Raw genomic sequence first — 16,664 nt, 5'->3', positions numbered from 1 at the left:
AAATTAATAGTTTATGTGACCTGGTACAAATGTTAAGACACACACATCAATAAACACAGACGGTATCGTAAAGTGTAGAACATAAAATGCAAATGAGAAATCTAATAAATTAAGTTGATAACATACATTGTTCTAGTCTAGATACAGGAATTAGGTAACAAAAACGCAAATATCATGTACAGTTGAAACTTTTAATTTTGACGAAACAATAATCCAGTAAAAATAATAGTTTTATTAATAAAATATTTAGCTAATAGGTACTCAATTCATTTGTAATAGGCGATAGGAAGAGTATATCACAGTGAAAATAAATACATGATGTATTTTTATTAATTGTAACAGTAAAATTAAGTTACATCATACAAATAAGTGGGATTAACTCTTTTCAAATCAATTTATATTTAAATAAAAATTATCGGAGCATTTACATGTTCATCGTTTTTAGTCAAGGAAGAAACAAAAAAACTGATGGGACAGCTTGAGTATTTTGAAAATGAGAAACAATTAGAAATATGTTAATTTAGTTATCATAATTTACTAGCATTATTTGTTATTAATTTATTGCTCTCAATTTATACAATCCAATGATAAAGCACTTGATTTTATTGTCTACTAAAATTATCTACAAACCATAGTTATTTAAATAGGAAGAACAAAGTCACTTTATTTATAGACAAATATTTGACTCCATATTCATAAAAAGCAAAACATTTTTATAACATGATTTTACCTAAAAATACTGTGTCTTTGTTTAACGTACTGAAGTGATTATCTGTTAGAAAGTGATGGAGAATTTATACTCTAAAACGCTGTTAAGAAACTATTATATTTTTTTATGAATCAGAGATTTTGATGTAAAAAACAAAAACAAAGCGTACAACCCATTCAGTATACAGTGCGTGAGTGTATAGTACGTGGTATAGCATTCGGCGACATTTATTGTGAGATATTCGTCACGAACGGTTTGATGTATCGCACCCTTTATTTATTCCGCCTGGTTTTACTGTTGGTAGTCACGAAATGATAAATAATTTGTCATTCGAAGTGAATATTGTAAACAAAGGACTGTTTAAGTTATAATATAATCAAATAATGATGAACAGAGGATAAAAAATAATTTTATATCAAAAATATTGCAATGTTTTCATTATGCATGTTTGTTATGAATTTAATATTTACTCGAGTCTCCCACGAGTGTGTGATAAAATACTTTTTTTAAAATTGAAGTAAAGAAGATGTCTTATTATAACATGATTTAGAATAAATAATCTTTTAAAGGCAAGTGCATTTAACACTTGTATCTAATTTTATATTTTTAAACACGCTAATACAACACCCAAAATAATAATTAAACTTCAATACTTAAAGTGACACCACTCAAATTCAGCTAAAATTTATTACAAACACTAACAAACACTTGCTCATTATAATAGAGTTCAAATAGCTTAACGCAATTACAAAGGCCCCCATTTGCCCTTGTATAGTTTTATCACTAACATCGAACAACTCGCGTATTGTCAAAATTTAACGATATAACTTCTTTAGAAACAAAAGTTGAGAGAAGAAGGCAAGAATTGTAATAATTCCCAGTACCTACAAATGAACAGCTGGGTCTACTAGACGTACTAGTATTTTAATAAAACTAGTATCATGAAACTAGTGAGGAAAAGTAGAAGTTCCTTTCACAATAATAATATTTTTATTATTATTGTGAAAGTAATAATATTTTTATAATTAACCGCCTCTGTGGTCTAGTGGTAAAACCACCTGCTTCAGACGCAGAGGTCCCGGGTTCGATTCCCAGTGGGGGCAGATTTTTCTGTTCGGTTTGGTTGGTGGTAGGGCTTGTTCTAAGTCCGCCTGGCTAGCTACCACCATCTTACCTAAGTCTGTCGCCATAACAACAATGTTAACAGCATTGTTGTGTTCCGGCAGTTAGNCATAACAACAATGTTAACAGCATTGTTGTGTTCCGGCAGTTAGAGGTAAGATAGCCAGTTCCTCCGTGGTTGAGGATTCCGGGTGAAGCTCGCTTCCACCTTCGGCCTGATCATCACTTACCATCAGGTGAGATACAGGCCAAGAGCTTCCTCGTTGTAGATAAAAAAAAAAAAATATTCAAGATTTGAACAATAGCCTCAACAATAATAAAGTTCTAACCATCGAAACTACATTGAGAAATACTTAATTATATTCGATAAAACAAAACACAGTCAAATTATGTACAAAAAATACATTGGTAATCCTTTTTCACGGGAGGTAATGGTTTTGCACTTATTAAGAACAATATCTACACGTCAGGCCCAGAACACACGGTGAAACGCAATTGCAACGAAATTGCAACTTCTAGTTACTTTTGAGTTGCATCTAAGTTTCTGCCATAGAATTTCGTTGAGAGACTACACATGACGCGACCAGTTTGAAATCGGTTTGAACTGGTCAAACTGGTTGCGTCATGTGTGGTCTCTCAACGGACGCTATGGCAGAAACTTAGATGCAACTCAAAAGTAACTAGCTGTTGTTTCATTGCAGTTGCGTTTCACCGTCTGTTCTGGGCCTTAGTGTTTTGTTTAGTACACAATATGAACCAGCGAATATGAGATTTCCTAACGCGAAGTATAAAGCGATATGTTCAGATAACATACTCTACTCACGACGAAACTACGTCTACACACCCATACGATTGCTTTTCATTGATATGACTTACGTACAGTTAACATACTAACCTTTTTATCTATAGAACACTTCATTATCGCCTGGTGATACGTTTCATCTGATTCTAACGCCCACGGGAAATAAAGCTTAAAAAATAACAATAGCACCTACTTAAGTTACCTAAAACAAGTAAAACTGGGGTAATAACAAATAGTGTAACAATCCAGCTAGATTACTATTTCATTTTGTGGCAATACAATTTCATCATCACTATAGTCTGGTCTCTGAGCACGTAGAATTTTGTCCAATGACCCCAAGCGACCCATCCTTATCGCTCGCGCGTAATTATATTGCTGTCGCGACTGTGCGACGGGCGCCCGCAGTGAGTGTGCGATAAGGATGGGTAGCTTGGGGTCATTGGACAAAATTCTACGTGCTCAGAGACCAGGTTTTAGTTATCTAATACTCTATCACAAATTACGGGTGTAAAATTATATTTAAAGAAGGCTTCTCATATTTTGGAATAAGATCAACTTAAGTTTCTCCGAATGAATATAATAGAATCTCTGTTTATTTTTAACATTAGCTTGAGATCAACGAATAATTTTATGCCCGTCTCATAATAATTTGGTTCCACACATTGAGGCAAAACTTTTTGCCTGTGTTGTATATTCTGTAGTCGTAAATTTTTTAGCAGGATTTTTATAAACGAATGCCTAATATCAAACTTCGTTAAATGTAATTTTACACCCTAATCAACTCAGAAGTCAGATCGACTCAAACAATAAGCTTAGCGTGTAGCTTTCGAATAATTGCAACAAACAACTGTACAGTATTAAAAGTTAACAAACCAACCTACAATTACTATACCGTTAGATTACCAATTTACACTACAACTACTCACGGAACAGCTTAGCGTTTACCAAACTTAACAAACGTTGAATATTGCTCCGTTGCGTTTTAGAAGCCCGATATTTACAATATAACTAACGAGTGAACACACAGTTTGCTTAAGCCCGGCGCGAATCAATCTGGCATGTCTATGCTCGTAACAGGCACTACTGGTTTCATGTGTTCGTTTTTCTTTTGGTTTTTGTGTGATTTTTTCTCTTTGACTTTCTTGTGGGTTTCTTCGTCGCGGTAGGGCTCAGGAGCGGGCTCGGACGCGCGCGTGCCGTTGTTGTAAGCTATGTTTGCATACTCTTGAAGCAAAGGGAACACTGATAGCAGGAACTGGCAGAAGTCTTTCCTGATGCCGAACCACCCTGGAACATTTCATTGGGATTTTTAGTAATCCTATGGTATGTAAAGCAGTTTGTACTTAAGATGCCACAAAACTATCTTTAGCCACTAATTAACGGTTGAAAGATTGTTTTAAAAATGATGGAAAATTTAAATTTAACTACAAATCAAATTGTTTTTCCTAGTCCATGCAACATATTATTACATCCTAAAGTTCCATTGTATTCATCTTTTAGATGTAGAAAATCTTGTCTATTTTTTGTTGAACATAATGAAAATTCAAAAAACCTTGAAAATAAAAAGAATTATCATACAATAATTTATTTTTTGTTGAAAATAAACATTATCAAATTTAATGTTTAAAAAAGCCAAACATACCTTAGCTAATTTTGAATTTCATCCATACTTCATAATCTCATTGCAATCTAAAAGCATGATGCACAAGCACAATGTAGACCATGCAAACTATCGATTGGCACACAAATAGAAAACAATGGCCGAAAATAAAATAAATAACAAAACAAAATAGAACATGACACTGAATAAAACAATTGAATGCCGCCACTCAACCGTAAAAAACAAGTGAACAACAATAATGAATGGGCACTTACATTTATTGCCCCCTTTTGAGCTGAACGACATGATAATCAATGTAGCGTAGCTGACGAACAAAGGACTGACTACCACGGTGTATGACAACGCGAGGCCGTCGTCCAACTTATTCGTTAATAGCACCTGCAAAAGATTTATGTTTATTAACAAAAATAAATAAAAAACACGGTCTAAATTAACATTTAAAACGCAAATTAGTACATGCAGCAAGTTTCGTTGGCGTTGTTAGCCTAAAATGGTTGCCATGGGGTTGTTAAAATATTATTTGGAAACCAAGCAAATTCTTTCAAGATAAGCAGAGGTACAGTTGGACTAACTTTAAAAGTTTTCGATATTTCTTTCTGTAAATAATATTTAATTGTCATTTCACTCAGTATTTTATTATTGTTACTCTCAAAGAGCGAAAAAACCGCTTACGTATTTGGTTCACGGTAAAACGTCCAAATCGTGAAATTCGTCTTATGGCTTTTATGAAAACGCTCAAGACGCGTTGTGGTTATTAAGAAAAACTTAGACAGCTTTCCAAGTACTAAAGTATAAGTACATATCCAGGCAGGGAGACTTGTAGTTTTTGTATTGTAAATTAATTCTTCAGCCGATACAGCTACTTTTTTTGTTTTCAAGTTTTATTTGTTAAAGTTTAAAGTATGTCTCATTAAAAAACTCTCATTAAAACTCATTAAAAAACTCATTATAGTGTGTTCAAAAATTTTTGATGATTGTTTTTTAGCCCATCCAGTAGCGGCGTAAGGTAGGGGCGGTCCGCCCCGGGTGCCAAGCATCAAGGGGTGAACCGTAGTATCATCAGGTACTCACTGGCACATCTGCATTGCAAATCTGCGGTCTATGTCATAATACGAGGGGGGGGGGGGGATTCTTTCAATCTTCGAATCGGTAGGTAACCCCATCCTGGGGGGTACCAGGGGGCACCCCAGGTACCAACCCATGCTACGCCGATCATTGGGGGAGGCCTATGTTCAGCAGTGGACGTCCTATGGCTGAAATGATGATGATGACATACCTGGAACACCAAAATGGGCACGACAGTGAACGTGTAAGCCAGCGCCGAGTTGAAGCTGGTCCGGCGCTGCTGCACGTTGACCTCCGGCGTGCGTAGCAGAATGCCCGCGAAGATTATGCTATACAGCACCCCTGCAAACATTGTCACCGTTAGTTATGGCGAGGATTATGCTATACAGCACCCCTGCAAACATTGTCACCGTTAGTTATGGCGAGGATTATGCTATACAGCACCCCTGCAAACATTGTCACCGTTAGTTATGGCGAGGATTATGCTATACAGCACCCCTGGAAACATTGTCACCGTTAGTTATGGCGAGGATTATGCTATACAGCACCCCTGGAAACTTTGTCACTGTTAGTTATGGCGAGGATTATGCTATACAGCACCCCTGGAAACATTGTCACCGTTAGTTATGGCGAGGATTATGCTATACAGCACCCCTGGAAACATTGTCATCGTTAGTTATGGCGAAGATTATGCTATACAGCATCCTTATGACGAGTCAGGGTTCGATTCTCAAGAATGACATGTTACAATGATTGATAAGTAACTTTTGCAGAATGTAGAGGTTCTTTTTATTAGGTTTAGTACAAAGATTATTTATTCACAGATATATTGCAGCGCAAAAGTGGTCTTATAATAGAGAAAAGGGCAGCTTATCTCACTAGCACACCTGGCATGTGAATTTATTTCATTACATGTTTTACAAGACACATAAACCTACTTNAAAGAAATTGGTTGAAAGGCAAACGTTTAAATAAACTGTTGTTTTTGCAAAGTCTTCCAAAAGAACACTGGAAATACTTAGGATATAACAAACTTATAAAAATAAATGCGGATGTTTTTTTTTGTGCTTCCTTTAATATACAGTGTGAGTCACGTTAAAGTGTACATATGAAAATTTGTGAAACTAGACGTATTTTTATCGACAAAAAAAGGTCAAAAAATTTTTGAGATTTTTTTTTAATTTTTTAAAGATTTTTTTTTCTTCCAATTACTTCTCCTAAAGAAAACGTAATAACTTTTAAAGTAAGAGGTATATCTTGATAAAATAAAAACAGTAATAATGCTAAATAACAGGCGATACTAAAAAATTACATAAAATACCCAGAAAATGCCAACAAATAATAAAAAATATACTTTTAAAAAAAAAACTGCTTTTAAATTCGTGTTTTTTGGTTATTTGATCAATTTCTCCAAAAAATGCCCCTATAACAGGTAGTTTTTATTACTTTGTATGATTTCCTATCGTATTACTTTTGTAAATCCAAAAATTGCATGTCTCTATCCCTATCACAACAACAACAACCTCATTATTCTCCACTACAGGTGGAGACAATTTTAATTTTAACTAAAATGCTTATTTTACTTCGAAATATTTTGTTTTTATTTGAAATGTAACTCGTCTTTATCAAAATTACAAATCTAGAGCCAGTTTCAGTTTCGTTGTTAACGAAGCGTTGAATGGCCCGCCCGGAGAGGCTTAGTTCAAACTATCATTGCAAACGTTGTGATAGGGATAGTGACATGCGATTTTTGGTTTTACAAAGGTAATACGATAAAAAATAATACAAAGTAATAAAAACCACCTGTTATGGGGGCATTATTTGGAGAAATTTATCAAATAACCAAAAAAACACGAATTTTAAAAGCAGATTTTTTTCAAATGTATATTTTTTTATTATTTGTTGGCATTTTCTAGGTATTTAATATGTATTTTTTTAGTATCGCTTATTATTTAGCATTATTACTGTTTTTATTTGATAAGGATATACCTCTTAGTTTAAAAGTTATTACGTTTTCTTTACGAGAAGTAATTGGAAGAAAAAAAATCCAATAAAAAATAAAAATAAATCTCAAAAATTGTTGACCTCTTTTTTGTCGATAAAAATAGGTCTAGTTTCACCTATTTTCATATGTGCACTTTAACGTGACTCACACTGTATAATGAAGATTTTTCTCATGTATGGCTTTTACTGTTTTTTAATAATACAATGCTTAAATTAGTGGATTTTAAAAAGTCTTAAAAAAGTACTCGATTTATACAAAACATCGATGTTTTCTTCCAATACATCGAAAGAAATCGATGTACAGTTTCAAAATATCGAATCGAAAAAAACATCGATGTTTTTTCAAAGTGGACACCCCTAATTGAATTTCGGTCCATGGACCTGTTTGCGTGCCAGAAACAGTCTAGTTGACATGTCTTCTCTAGTACGTAGTACATTATAACTCAATGAANCAAGTTCGTTCATATGGTACAAATAAATGGGAATTCGGAAGAATATTAAGTCGCATCGGGAGGCTGCACTATGAAGTAGCCACAGAGAATGGAGGGGTGGTGCGGCGTCACGTGGACCAAATGCTCCAGGCACGAGCAGTCACCATTAACTGAAGAATTAACGGGGGAGGACACTGTCATGTCTATGGCCGTGTCGTATGACGTTTCCATGGAAACGGATTGTGTTGACTAATAAAATGATAGAATATCAAAGTACTTTATTATTTAATACTACTGTATAAACGAGATGTGCAATTCGCCTATGGTATGTCATAAATACTGAAATTATGGTGTCATACATCACATCTAATTCACATATTGTGATAACATAACTTCTGATAACCTGAAAACATAATTGTTTAATTTGAGGCCTAGAGTCGCCCCTAGTTGATTGAAAATGTTTACATGGTGCTGACACTAAAAAAATATGTGAGACAAAGCAAGTAAAGTTTTTTTATGTTAATACGAACGACACTCAAGGGACCGATGATATTACGTCACACTATACGGACGTCGTACTAAAGAAGTTATTTACGCCGCATATGCGTCGCTAAAAGAGGTCGATCGCTATATGCGACGTCGTGCTAAACAGATTCTACTTCATAAAAAAAGTGAAACATTTAGTATTGAAATGAACAGATTTTACATATATTAACTTATTTATAGCTATTTATATATACAAATATTTTGTGTGCAAAATATAAAGCATGTGATATTTCACTAGTCTACAATACTAAACATGAATGGTAAATGATAAAAGAAATACATACACTCACCTACTAGGCTGAGACACATGAGTATCCACAAAGGCACAAACACAACCTCCCAAGACCAGTTGATGAAGTCATCCAACTTCAGGGCCAGGAAAATGAACTGCAGGATGTTCACTGCGCAGAACAGCTCCAACTGGAAGTAGAGTCACAGTCAAAAATTTCTGTTAGATGTTTAAGGGTAGGTATACCCAACATTCATGAAACAAACGCTGGCCGTAACAGCGTATTACACTTGAAAATTTCGACGGGTTCATCCAGTGTCTAAGTAGCTCAGATGGAAGAGCAGTCGCCCGGCAAGCGGAAGGTCGAGGGTTCAATTCCCGACTTAGGCAGTTCGATTTTTTCATGTTATTTATAATTTTTAAAGTCAAAAATGTCTTTATTTGTATGGACTATTAAATGGAGCTTACATTTAGTGAAATATATAAAAAAGACTAATAAAAAAAATGTTATGCTCTTATGGAACCTTTACAGAATGTCTCATACTTTTTTTGCTCTACCAGCACTTCAAGAAAAATATTTGGCAAGTGCTGAGAAGAAGCGCCGCAACAAACTAAGATACCACAGCACAGTCTGCTGGTTGAAATAAATAAATAATTTAATTTAAATATTTGTCATTTGATATGACAGAATTATAAATGTGGTAATTCACATTGTTTTCTTAATGTGTGGAAGTCCACAAAAAATACATAATTAAGAAAACACGTCAATTGTTTTCTTAATTAGGTAAAATTGTTCCAAGGTATTTCTTATTATAGTGATCATGACATGAATTGTCTACTATGCATTCTACAAAGTATAGCCCAGAATCATCTATTGTTAGTGGGGCCTATGATTCACAGGGGGAATCACAGTCTAAGAGATAAAAAAATACCAGATAAGGAACATTAACACCAAATACAAACTCTAAAATCATTCTAATTTGTTTAACTTGTAGATCTATTTCTAACCTTAGTATTGTGAATAGTAACAACTCAAATCTCAACCTTAGTGTCAGTCTATTTACAGTACTTTATGTACATACTAATAGTACTTTATTAGTCTTAGGGCAGATTTTTCAATTGTCAGATAACTTTTAATTGAGGAATAAACTTGTAATTTTGACAGATTTCCCATACTGAAACTGTCAATGTGCCAAACTTGTTTTTCAGTTAAAAGTTATTCGACGATTGAAAAATCAGCCCTTGATGAGTCATAATTATTAATTAAACATAAATTATCCTTACCTCATAGCTACGGTCGTGTTTCACTGACCATATACATATAGCTATTGAGACTATACTAATGAAGATCAGCGGAATAAAGACCAGTATCCATATGTGGCGCTTGGTGGTCAACTGGTCGCACACAAGTAGCTCGAACATCAGCAGTATCAAATGTATGGCAAGACTGATCAGCATGGCTTTGTAGTGAATGTAGGCTTCACCTTCTAACCTGTAAACAGATTAATATTTGAGATGTTTATTTCTATTACAGAAACTGTGTAAGTTAATTTATGATAGAAAATTTTATAATGATTGAGCACCAAGTCAGAAACATAAATAACAAAAAAATGGTTACCTACAAAAATTATAAATCTGTAAAGTTTAATACACTAGTAAATTGCTCAATTTCAGGTTATTAGATAGAGTACAGCATTGACTATGACTTATGACCAGGGTCATCTCTATAAGTGAAAGGTCATAAATAATTGGCATAATATTAAAACCTTTTTAATGCCATTTCATGTGATATATGAGAATAAGTGTTGTCTATCTTATTATATGGTTAATTTGAGCTTACTGACCTGAAATGAGGGTACTGCCACCACACATATGTACCGACAGTAGCCCCCAGGACTACAAGAAACTTCCAGACCCATATGGGTGTGAATACTGCCCAGTAAGACCATGTTATTGAGTTGTCTAACTTCAAAGCTAACAGCGCCGTGAATATTAGCAGACAGGTGTGGACCACGAACTTACTGAAACGGTAATTTAATTAATGAAATCACCACACTCTAAAGCCACATAGGTATCCATCAAATAACATCAGTTTATTATAGTTACCTAGGATTGAAATCCTGAAATAACGTTTGTAAATTCATTGCCATGCACATTCGCCCCAGATGTATTTGTTACCATTTCACTTTAACAACTGGTTTTATTTGTAATAGCTCAAAACATCAAGTTGAATCTGGAATCACAAACATAATTGAAATTGACCCCAATAACAAATGGCATCCGGTATTACGACATTGTGATAATATATTAAACAAATACCTATAACTTTAAACTAACATAAAATATTTTCTTGAGAATAAATTACAAAACTAAGATCATGAATTCACTTTATTTTTTGCTCCGCAAAAGACAAACAGATTGACATTATGTTTGACATCTATGTAGTTTTATTTTACCGTTTAGTTCACACAGTTACAGCTTTGAGCACCTCAAGCAGCCGGTCAAAGACATGAAGCTAAAGATAAAAATGGAGGCCAGACTTAGAATACCTACTTGAAGCACAACCTATGTATCACTATCTCGCTCTCTGTGGGCAGGCTCTCTCTTTCCAAGTAGGGTAACCTTTTATTTATTTTTCTCAGGACGACAAAGACTGATTTACGTTTAAACAGTGTGTCTTGATAAAGTGCACTTAATATGATTATGAAAAAAGGTTTTCGATGTTTTTGTTTTAAGATGAATTACAACATTAAGAAAGTGTAAAGGCATCGAAAACTGTGGATATTTGATAGAAAACAGATTTTAATTTGGCAGTTGACAGACGGATTTGGATATGGATTGATTACAGTAAACGGCCGTAGAAAACATTATGCAAAATTAGATAAGTAAGGTCCCACAGAAAGTCCCAGATATATCCTCAATATGGTCATACTACTTCAAAATGTCTTATAGAAACAAAAATTTTAAATTTGCTCAAAGTCAATGAAACTCAATGTAAAATCTTCTTTTTCTTGACATATGTAACATTTAATAATAAGTTTAAATACTGGTAAAACGTTTTAGGAAGTAATTACTGTGAAAATACAAAGAAATATGTTAACAATGATCCACTGTCAGAAATCACGAAATAAACACTTACGCGTGGAATTTTATATCACTTCCAGGACAACACGAACTACCGCAACCACGCACTATACAATTTTGCACCATTTCTTCAGACAAAACAATGATAAGGTCCCTTGAAAAATCTCAAACGAAATCAACTGCATAGTAAACAACCGCCATGATGGGCCGGATTCGGCCGATGTTGCCACATTACCGATACCTCAGAAATTGGGATTGTAATTCCCTGATTCGCCAACACATTAAGCCTAAATGGCCGACAATTTTGTGATTTTTTATTTAACTAGGTAATCTAAGTTTCAAATATTAATTATTTATTTATTTAACTTCTTATTTGGTTAGTGAATTGGCTATTTCGAAGAATTTACAAGGAGATTTAAATAAGAAGATAGCAATACTACAGTTCACACTAAAAAGAGAGGTAGGGCCACAGAGAGCGAGATAGATATAAGTAGGTATTTGACTCAAGTTTTGTTCCCAACTTTGCCCTCCATTTTTAGCTTCATGGTCAAAGAGCATGCAGCCGGTGGTCAATAAAAATACAAACCACATCGAGTATGATCGAGTAGATAGACACAAAGGGAGACGTCAAAACTTAATGAGTTCTGTTAAGAAACCCATTTGTTCCCCAACCAAAAATGATTTATTTAATCAATCAAAAACTAGAAGTGTGAAATAAAAATTAATTGTGAAAAAATCGATTTATCTACAAATAAAAAGGCATACAGACAGACAGAAGTTGCCGTCACAATAATTAAAAGAGAATTGGCTATTATGACTTCTCCACTGCCATTGCTAAGTAAGTAGCTTAAACTGCTTTTCTCTGGGCTTGAGTAGACTTTGTAAAAAGTCTAATCTGTCAGCCAGTGCTTGTCAAAAAATTTGCAAAATCGAATTTGGGGAAAGACTCCAAAATAGATCTTGAATTGATTTTAAAAGAAAAAGTACTAAACAGCGCGTAGAATTATTCATAAGTGTAACTGATATTAATATAATTTACGTGGCCATGGCATCTCCATCTCCGAAATCTCCTGAACAAAATGAGAAAACGAAACAATACGACCGGCAACTTCGACTTTGGGGTGACCATGGGCAAGCTGCTCTTGAAAATGGTCATATTTGTTTGATTAATGCAAATGCTTTGGGTACAGAAATAATTAAATCCATAGTCCTCCCTGGCGTGGGTTCTGTTACGATCGTTGACGATAGCACTGTTAGTGACGAAGATATTGGTAGCAACTTCTTCTTAGAATGTTCAAGTAAGGGTTCAAACAGGGGAACAGAAGCTCTCCGTTTACTGATAGAATTGAATCCTGCTGTTCAAGGTCATGCTGTTCAAGAGCCGCCGGACCAGATACTTCAAGAAAACCCAGACTTTTTTAAATCATTCAGTGTAGTCATAGCTACAGCACTTAGTGAGAAAACTATACAAGATTTGGCACAACATTTATGGGATATAAATGTCCCTTTTATTCTCTGCCGATCTGTTGGCTTTCTGGGATCGTTTAGAATACAGCTCAAAGAACATGCTGTTATTGAAACTCATCCTGATAATGAACAAGTAGATTTACGACTGGATGTTCCATTCCAACCTTTGGCTGACTATTTAAATGCATTTGATATTGAAGCACTAGATTTGAAAGATCATGGACATATACCATGGATTGTAATTCTGTACAAAGCTATACAGAAATGGCAGACTTCAAATTCTAATAGCTGGCCTATGAGTAGAAAAGAGAAAAATGAAATAAAAGAGATTATTCAAGGATTTATAAGGAAAGATGAGAATGGTGTACCTATAAGTGAAGAGAATTTTGAAGAGGCACTTAGAGCAGTCAATACTGCCCTAGTTCCAACATTCTTACCAGTGAAGATACAAGATTTACTGTACTGCAGTTCTGCTACAAACCTAAACAAGGACAGTTCCCCATTTTGGATCATGTGTTCAGCATTGAGGGGATTCGTTGAGGCTGAAGGCAAAGGGAAATTGCCTGTAAGAGGTGTGCTGCCAGACATGACTGCCTCTACAGAGCACTTCGTCAAGCTGCAGAACATATACCGATCTCAAGCTGCCATGGATGCAGAAATAGTATACAGAAAAGTGCAACAGATTGTTGCCCAGCTGCACTGTGACAGTATTAGCGAGACAGATGTTAAGTTATTTTGTAGACATGCCCATGATCTGTATTTAATCAAAGGCTCTAACATAGCTACTGAATATCAGTTGGGGGGAACAGTGGCATCTTATATTTCTCGGTATCTTGAAGAACCAGATGTCATGATGGTGCACTACATCCTACTGAGAGCAGCTGAAATGTTCCGGTCACAACACTGTAGAGCCCCAGGTGACTGGGAACCTGAAAGTGACATTTCTAATTTGAAATCATGCGTCACTAAACTACTCAGTGATATATCATGTTCTCCATTCCCAAAAGATGATCATATTCATGAAATGTGTCGGTATGGTGGAGCTGAGATACACAGTGTATCAGCATTTCTAGGTGGCTGTGTAGCACATGAGGCAATTAAAATAATCACCAAACAATATAAGCCAGTGAATAACATGTTTATCTATGATGGATCTTCAACTAACACTGCTACATTTACTTTTTAATAAGAAAAATTAATAAATTGTGAAGCAAGATGCATTTTATTTATTTATATTTCAAATATTTATTGGGAACTAATTTGCCTATAGCTTGACCATAGTGGTTTGGGCTAGTCAGAAAATTTATCGCCCAAGCAATCAATTGCCAACTTATAAACATAATTTATTGTTACAAAAGCTAATGACATTTCGTAATGCAAACATGAGGGATGATTGATTCTCCAAACTTTGATCCCCTTCAAGCTTTACTTTTAAGACAAAATGTAGCCTATCCAACTCCAAGGTAATCTAATATTACTTATCTGTACTGAACTAAATTAAAATTTGTTCAGTAATTTCAGCATGAAAAGGAATCAAGACAGATTAGTATGGATTTGAGTTAAATGATACAAACTTTTAGAAGATGTTTTGAACACTATTTACTATCAATTCACTCAATGATTCGACTTCACAATACAAATCAGTATTAAAAAGAATTTATAAATTCAGTCAGTATATTCTTACATCTGTGACAAAAGCTACAAGTAAGGGTGAAAATATAAACACTGACTATAATTTTAATTCTTCAAAGTTGTGTATTTTTTGGATGGAAATGAACCATTTATAATCTTATACACAAGATATAAAATCAATTTGAGGAAAATATTTCATTAACAATTTCAACACATAAATTACATAAAATAAACATATCACATGACTAAAATAATTGAAACAAAACTATACATTTGGCTAAAATCCTCATGGCAATAGAAGGTTACACCATATAACAACAGGAGGGATCACTTATATGTAAAATATGCTTGAGACTAGTAAGCCTCCACAAGTATAATAACACAACATTGAGAATTTCCCATTAGTTACCTACTTATTTCACCTTAACCACAACTTTAATCGCAATGCATCTACACCATTGAGATAATATCGAAATAAGCGCTTGTCCCGTACAAAGCCCAAATTTTCATATAACTTGAGAGCTGGTTTATTTGTGATTTCAGTTTCTAAGACCACTTCGTCTGCATTGTCATTTATCATTGCCTGAAATTGAAAACTAATATTAGTATACAATTAAAACCAATATTAACAGCTGTCAACTATACAAAAGGTAACTTATTGTATAAAAAATGAGAAAAGTATTACCTGTATTGCTTTCCGAACTAGCCTAGATCCAATCTTTTTCTTCCTGTACTTCTCATCCACCGCCAACATGGCAATATAGCCTCTCTTGACAACATTGCGATGCATATCTAACTTACAAACGATGGCACCTATGCAAGTCCCTTCATGAGTCGCTAAGAAGCAAAGTTTAGGCCAATTATGAATAAAGTATCTATAGGTATAGATAGAGTAAGGTTCTGATAAATCTTTTTGTATAAGTCGCATAATCTCTGGCATTTGAAGCTCCGACTCGTACGATATTATTTCGATTTCTTCTCTTGGAGCTTCGTCATGCGTGTCGGCACTGTCTTCCATGCTTTCTAAGGTGTCTGAAGGGTGCCTGACAGAAGCAGGTTCCTCAGTCTGCCCACTGGCAGCATCACTACACTGTACACTATTTACATCTTTCGAAAGATCACTTACTACATCGTCTTGAGCTTGAATCACACTCGAACTGTTCGAGACATCATTTTTATTCAAGTGATCACTTGTTCCATTAGTTAGGTTACTATTATTCAAATTGTTAATATGAAGAGTATTAGCTAAAACTTCTTTTAGCTTCTCTTGATCCAATATACTTATATCGTCAGTCGTTTCAGAAGGATCTTTGGCCTTTTTGCTCTTGCTTTTCGCATTCGCATTCATCTGACTGCATTTGATGCTTTGTACATTACCATCCGCGACTTGATGCATATTGGCGTATTTCTACCTATTTTATTTACACATTCACACGATTATAAGCTCATATAAAATCCAATAAAAGCTTTTACGATGATACATACATTCTTTCCTTGTCAAAATTGCAGAAGAGTATCACCGACATCTTGCCAAGTACAGTGTAAACTTTGGTAGCAAGACGATCCAATGTACCAAATTAAATGTACGTTTCTTAGGTTATAAATTGAAAAAGATTGTTAAAACAGTGAAATAGAAACAAGAATATGAAAAAATAGTTCTTGAAAATATTAGAAATTTGCAATTAGTTCGCCTTCCACAATCACATTGGAAAAAATGCGAGGCGAGTTACCACTTGGAAAAATGACATTTGACTTTGTCGAATATGTTTTTTTTTATTGTTCATCGTAGCTTTGGGTATTGTGCTTTAGCTAAGTTTTTCAATCATCATTAATCGTCATCTATCGTCATGAGCGTCATGCATTCCATGATTTGTTGTTTGGAAAAGTTGATTTTTTTATGAAAAATTCTGTATTACGTCTTAATGTATATTTAAAATTGTTAAAAATATATA

General features: G+C 34.4%; 3 protein-coding genes across 4 annotated transcripts; 1 reads left to right on the top strand and 2 right to left on the bottom strand.

Moving 5' to 3' along the window:
• Positions 1-3,037: 3,037 nt before the first annotated feature.
• Positions 3,038-10,935, bottom strand: LOC114363111 (transmembrane protein 185A). Of its 2 annotated transcripts, none has more exons than XM_028318739.1 (8): positions 10,849-10,935; positions 10,636-10,762; positions 10,374-10,550; positions 9,814-10,021; positions 8,585-8,720; positions 5,531-5,661; positions 4,509-4,632; positions 3,038-3,920 (listed from the first exon to the last, which is right to left on the bottom strand). In XM_028318739.1, exons 2-8 carry the CDS (start codon positions 10,683-10,685, stop codon positions 3,682-3,684), a joined length of 1,065 nt encoding a protein of 354 aa, XP_028174540.1. In that variant the 5' UTR covers positions 10,686-10,762; positions 10,849-10,935; the 3' UTR covers positions 3,038-3,681. The 2 variants fall into 2 exon arrangements, with proteins under 2 accessions (XP_028174540.1, XP_028174541.1); XM_028318740.1 differs by having other exon boundaries at positions 8,591-8,720.
• A 1,460-nt stretch (positions 10,936-12,395) lies between these two features.
• APP-BP1 (Nedd8-activating enzyme E1 regulatory subunit APP-BP1) lies at positions 12,396-14,296 on the top strand. The gene has a single exon (XM_028318723.1). The coding sequence runs from the start codon at positions 12,659-12,661 to the stop codon at positions 14,264-14,266; it is 1,608 nt and encodes a 535-aa protein (XP_028174524.1). The 5' UTR covers positions 12,396-12,658; the 3' UTR covers positions 14,267-14,296.
• A 468-nt stretch (positions 14,297-14,764) lies between these two features.
• On the bottom strand, positions 14,765-16,474 carry LOC114363099 (N-alpha-acetyltransferase 30). The gene is made up of 2 exons (XM_028318724.1): positions 15,398-16,474; positions 14,765-15,295 (listed from the first exon to the last, which is right to left on the bottom strand). Exons 1-2 carry the CDS (start codon positions 16,106-16,108, stop codon positions 15,131-15,133), a joined length of 876 nt encoding a protein of 291 aa, XP_028174525.1. The 5' UTR covers positions 16,109-16,474; the 3' UTR covers positions 14,765-15,130.
• Between the last annotated feature and the right edge of the window lie 190 nt (positions 16,475-16,664).

The sequence above is a fragment of the Ostrinia furnacalis genome, unplaced genomic scaffold, assembly GCF_004193835.3.
Source record: "Ostrinia furnacalis isolate ACB-3 unplaced genomic scaffold, ASM419383v2 OfSCF7012, whole genome shotgun sequence".
NCBI classification, from domain to species: Eukaryota; Metazoa; Arthropoda; class Insecta; order Lepidoptera; family Crambidae; genus Ostrinia; species Ostrinia furnacalis.
The sequence above is the reverse complement of the archived record's forward strand: the minus strand, read 5'-3'. Positions and strand labels throughout refer to the sequence as shown.

What these genes read in the sequence shown, in the direction of transcription:
- LOC114363111 (XM_028318739.1), bottom strand. Translation starts at nt 10,685, where the DNA reads ATGTGCATGGCAATGAATTTACAAACGTTATTTCAGGATTTCAATCCT. An exon ending in TGGCAGTACCCTCATTTCAG is followed by an intron (nt 10,022 to 10,373) that starts GTCAGTAAGCTC and finishes ATCTGTTTACAG; the next exon opens with GTTAGAAGGTGAAGCCTACA. An exon ending in CTCAAAAGGGGGCAATAAAT is followed by an intron (nt 3,921 to 4,508) that starts GTAAGTGCCCAT and finishes GAAATGTTCCAG; the next exon opens with GGTGGTTCGGCATCAGGAAA.
- APP-BP1 (XM_028318723.1), top strand. Translation starts at nt 12,659, where the DNA reads ATGGCATCTCCATCTCCGAAATCTCCTGAACAAAATGAGAAAACGAAA.
- LOC114363099 (XM_028318724.1), bottom strand. Translation starts at nt 16,108, where the DNA reads ATGCATCAAGTCGCGGATGGTAATGTACAAAGCATCAAATGCAGTCAG. An exon ending in TAGTTCGGAAAGCAATACAG is followed by an intron (nt 15,296 to 15,397) that starts GTAATACTTTTC and finishes TTTCAATTTCAG; the next exon opens with GCAATGATAAATGACAATGC.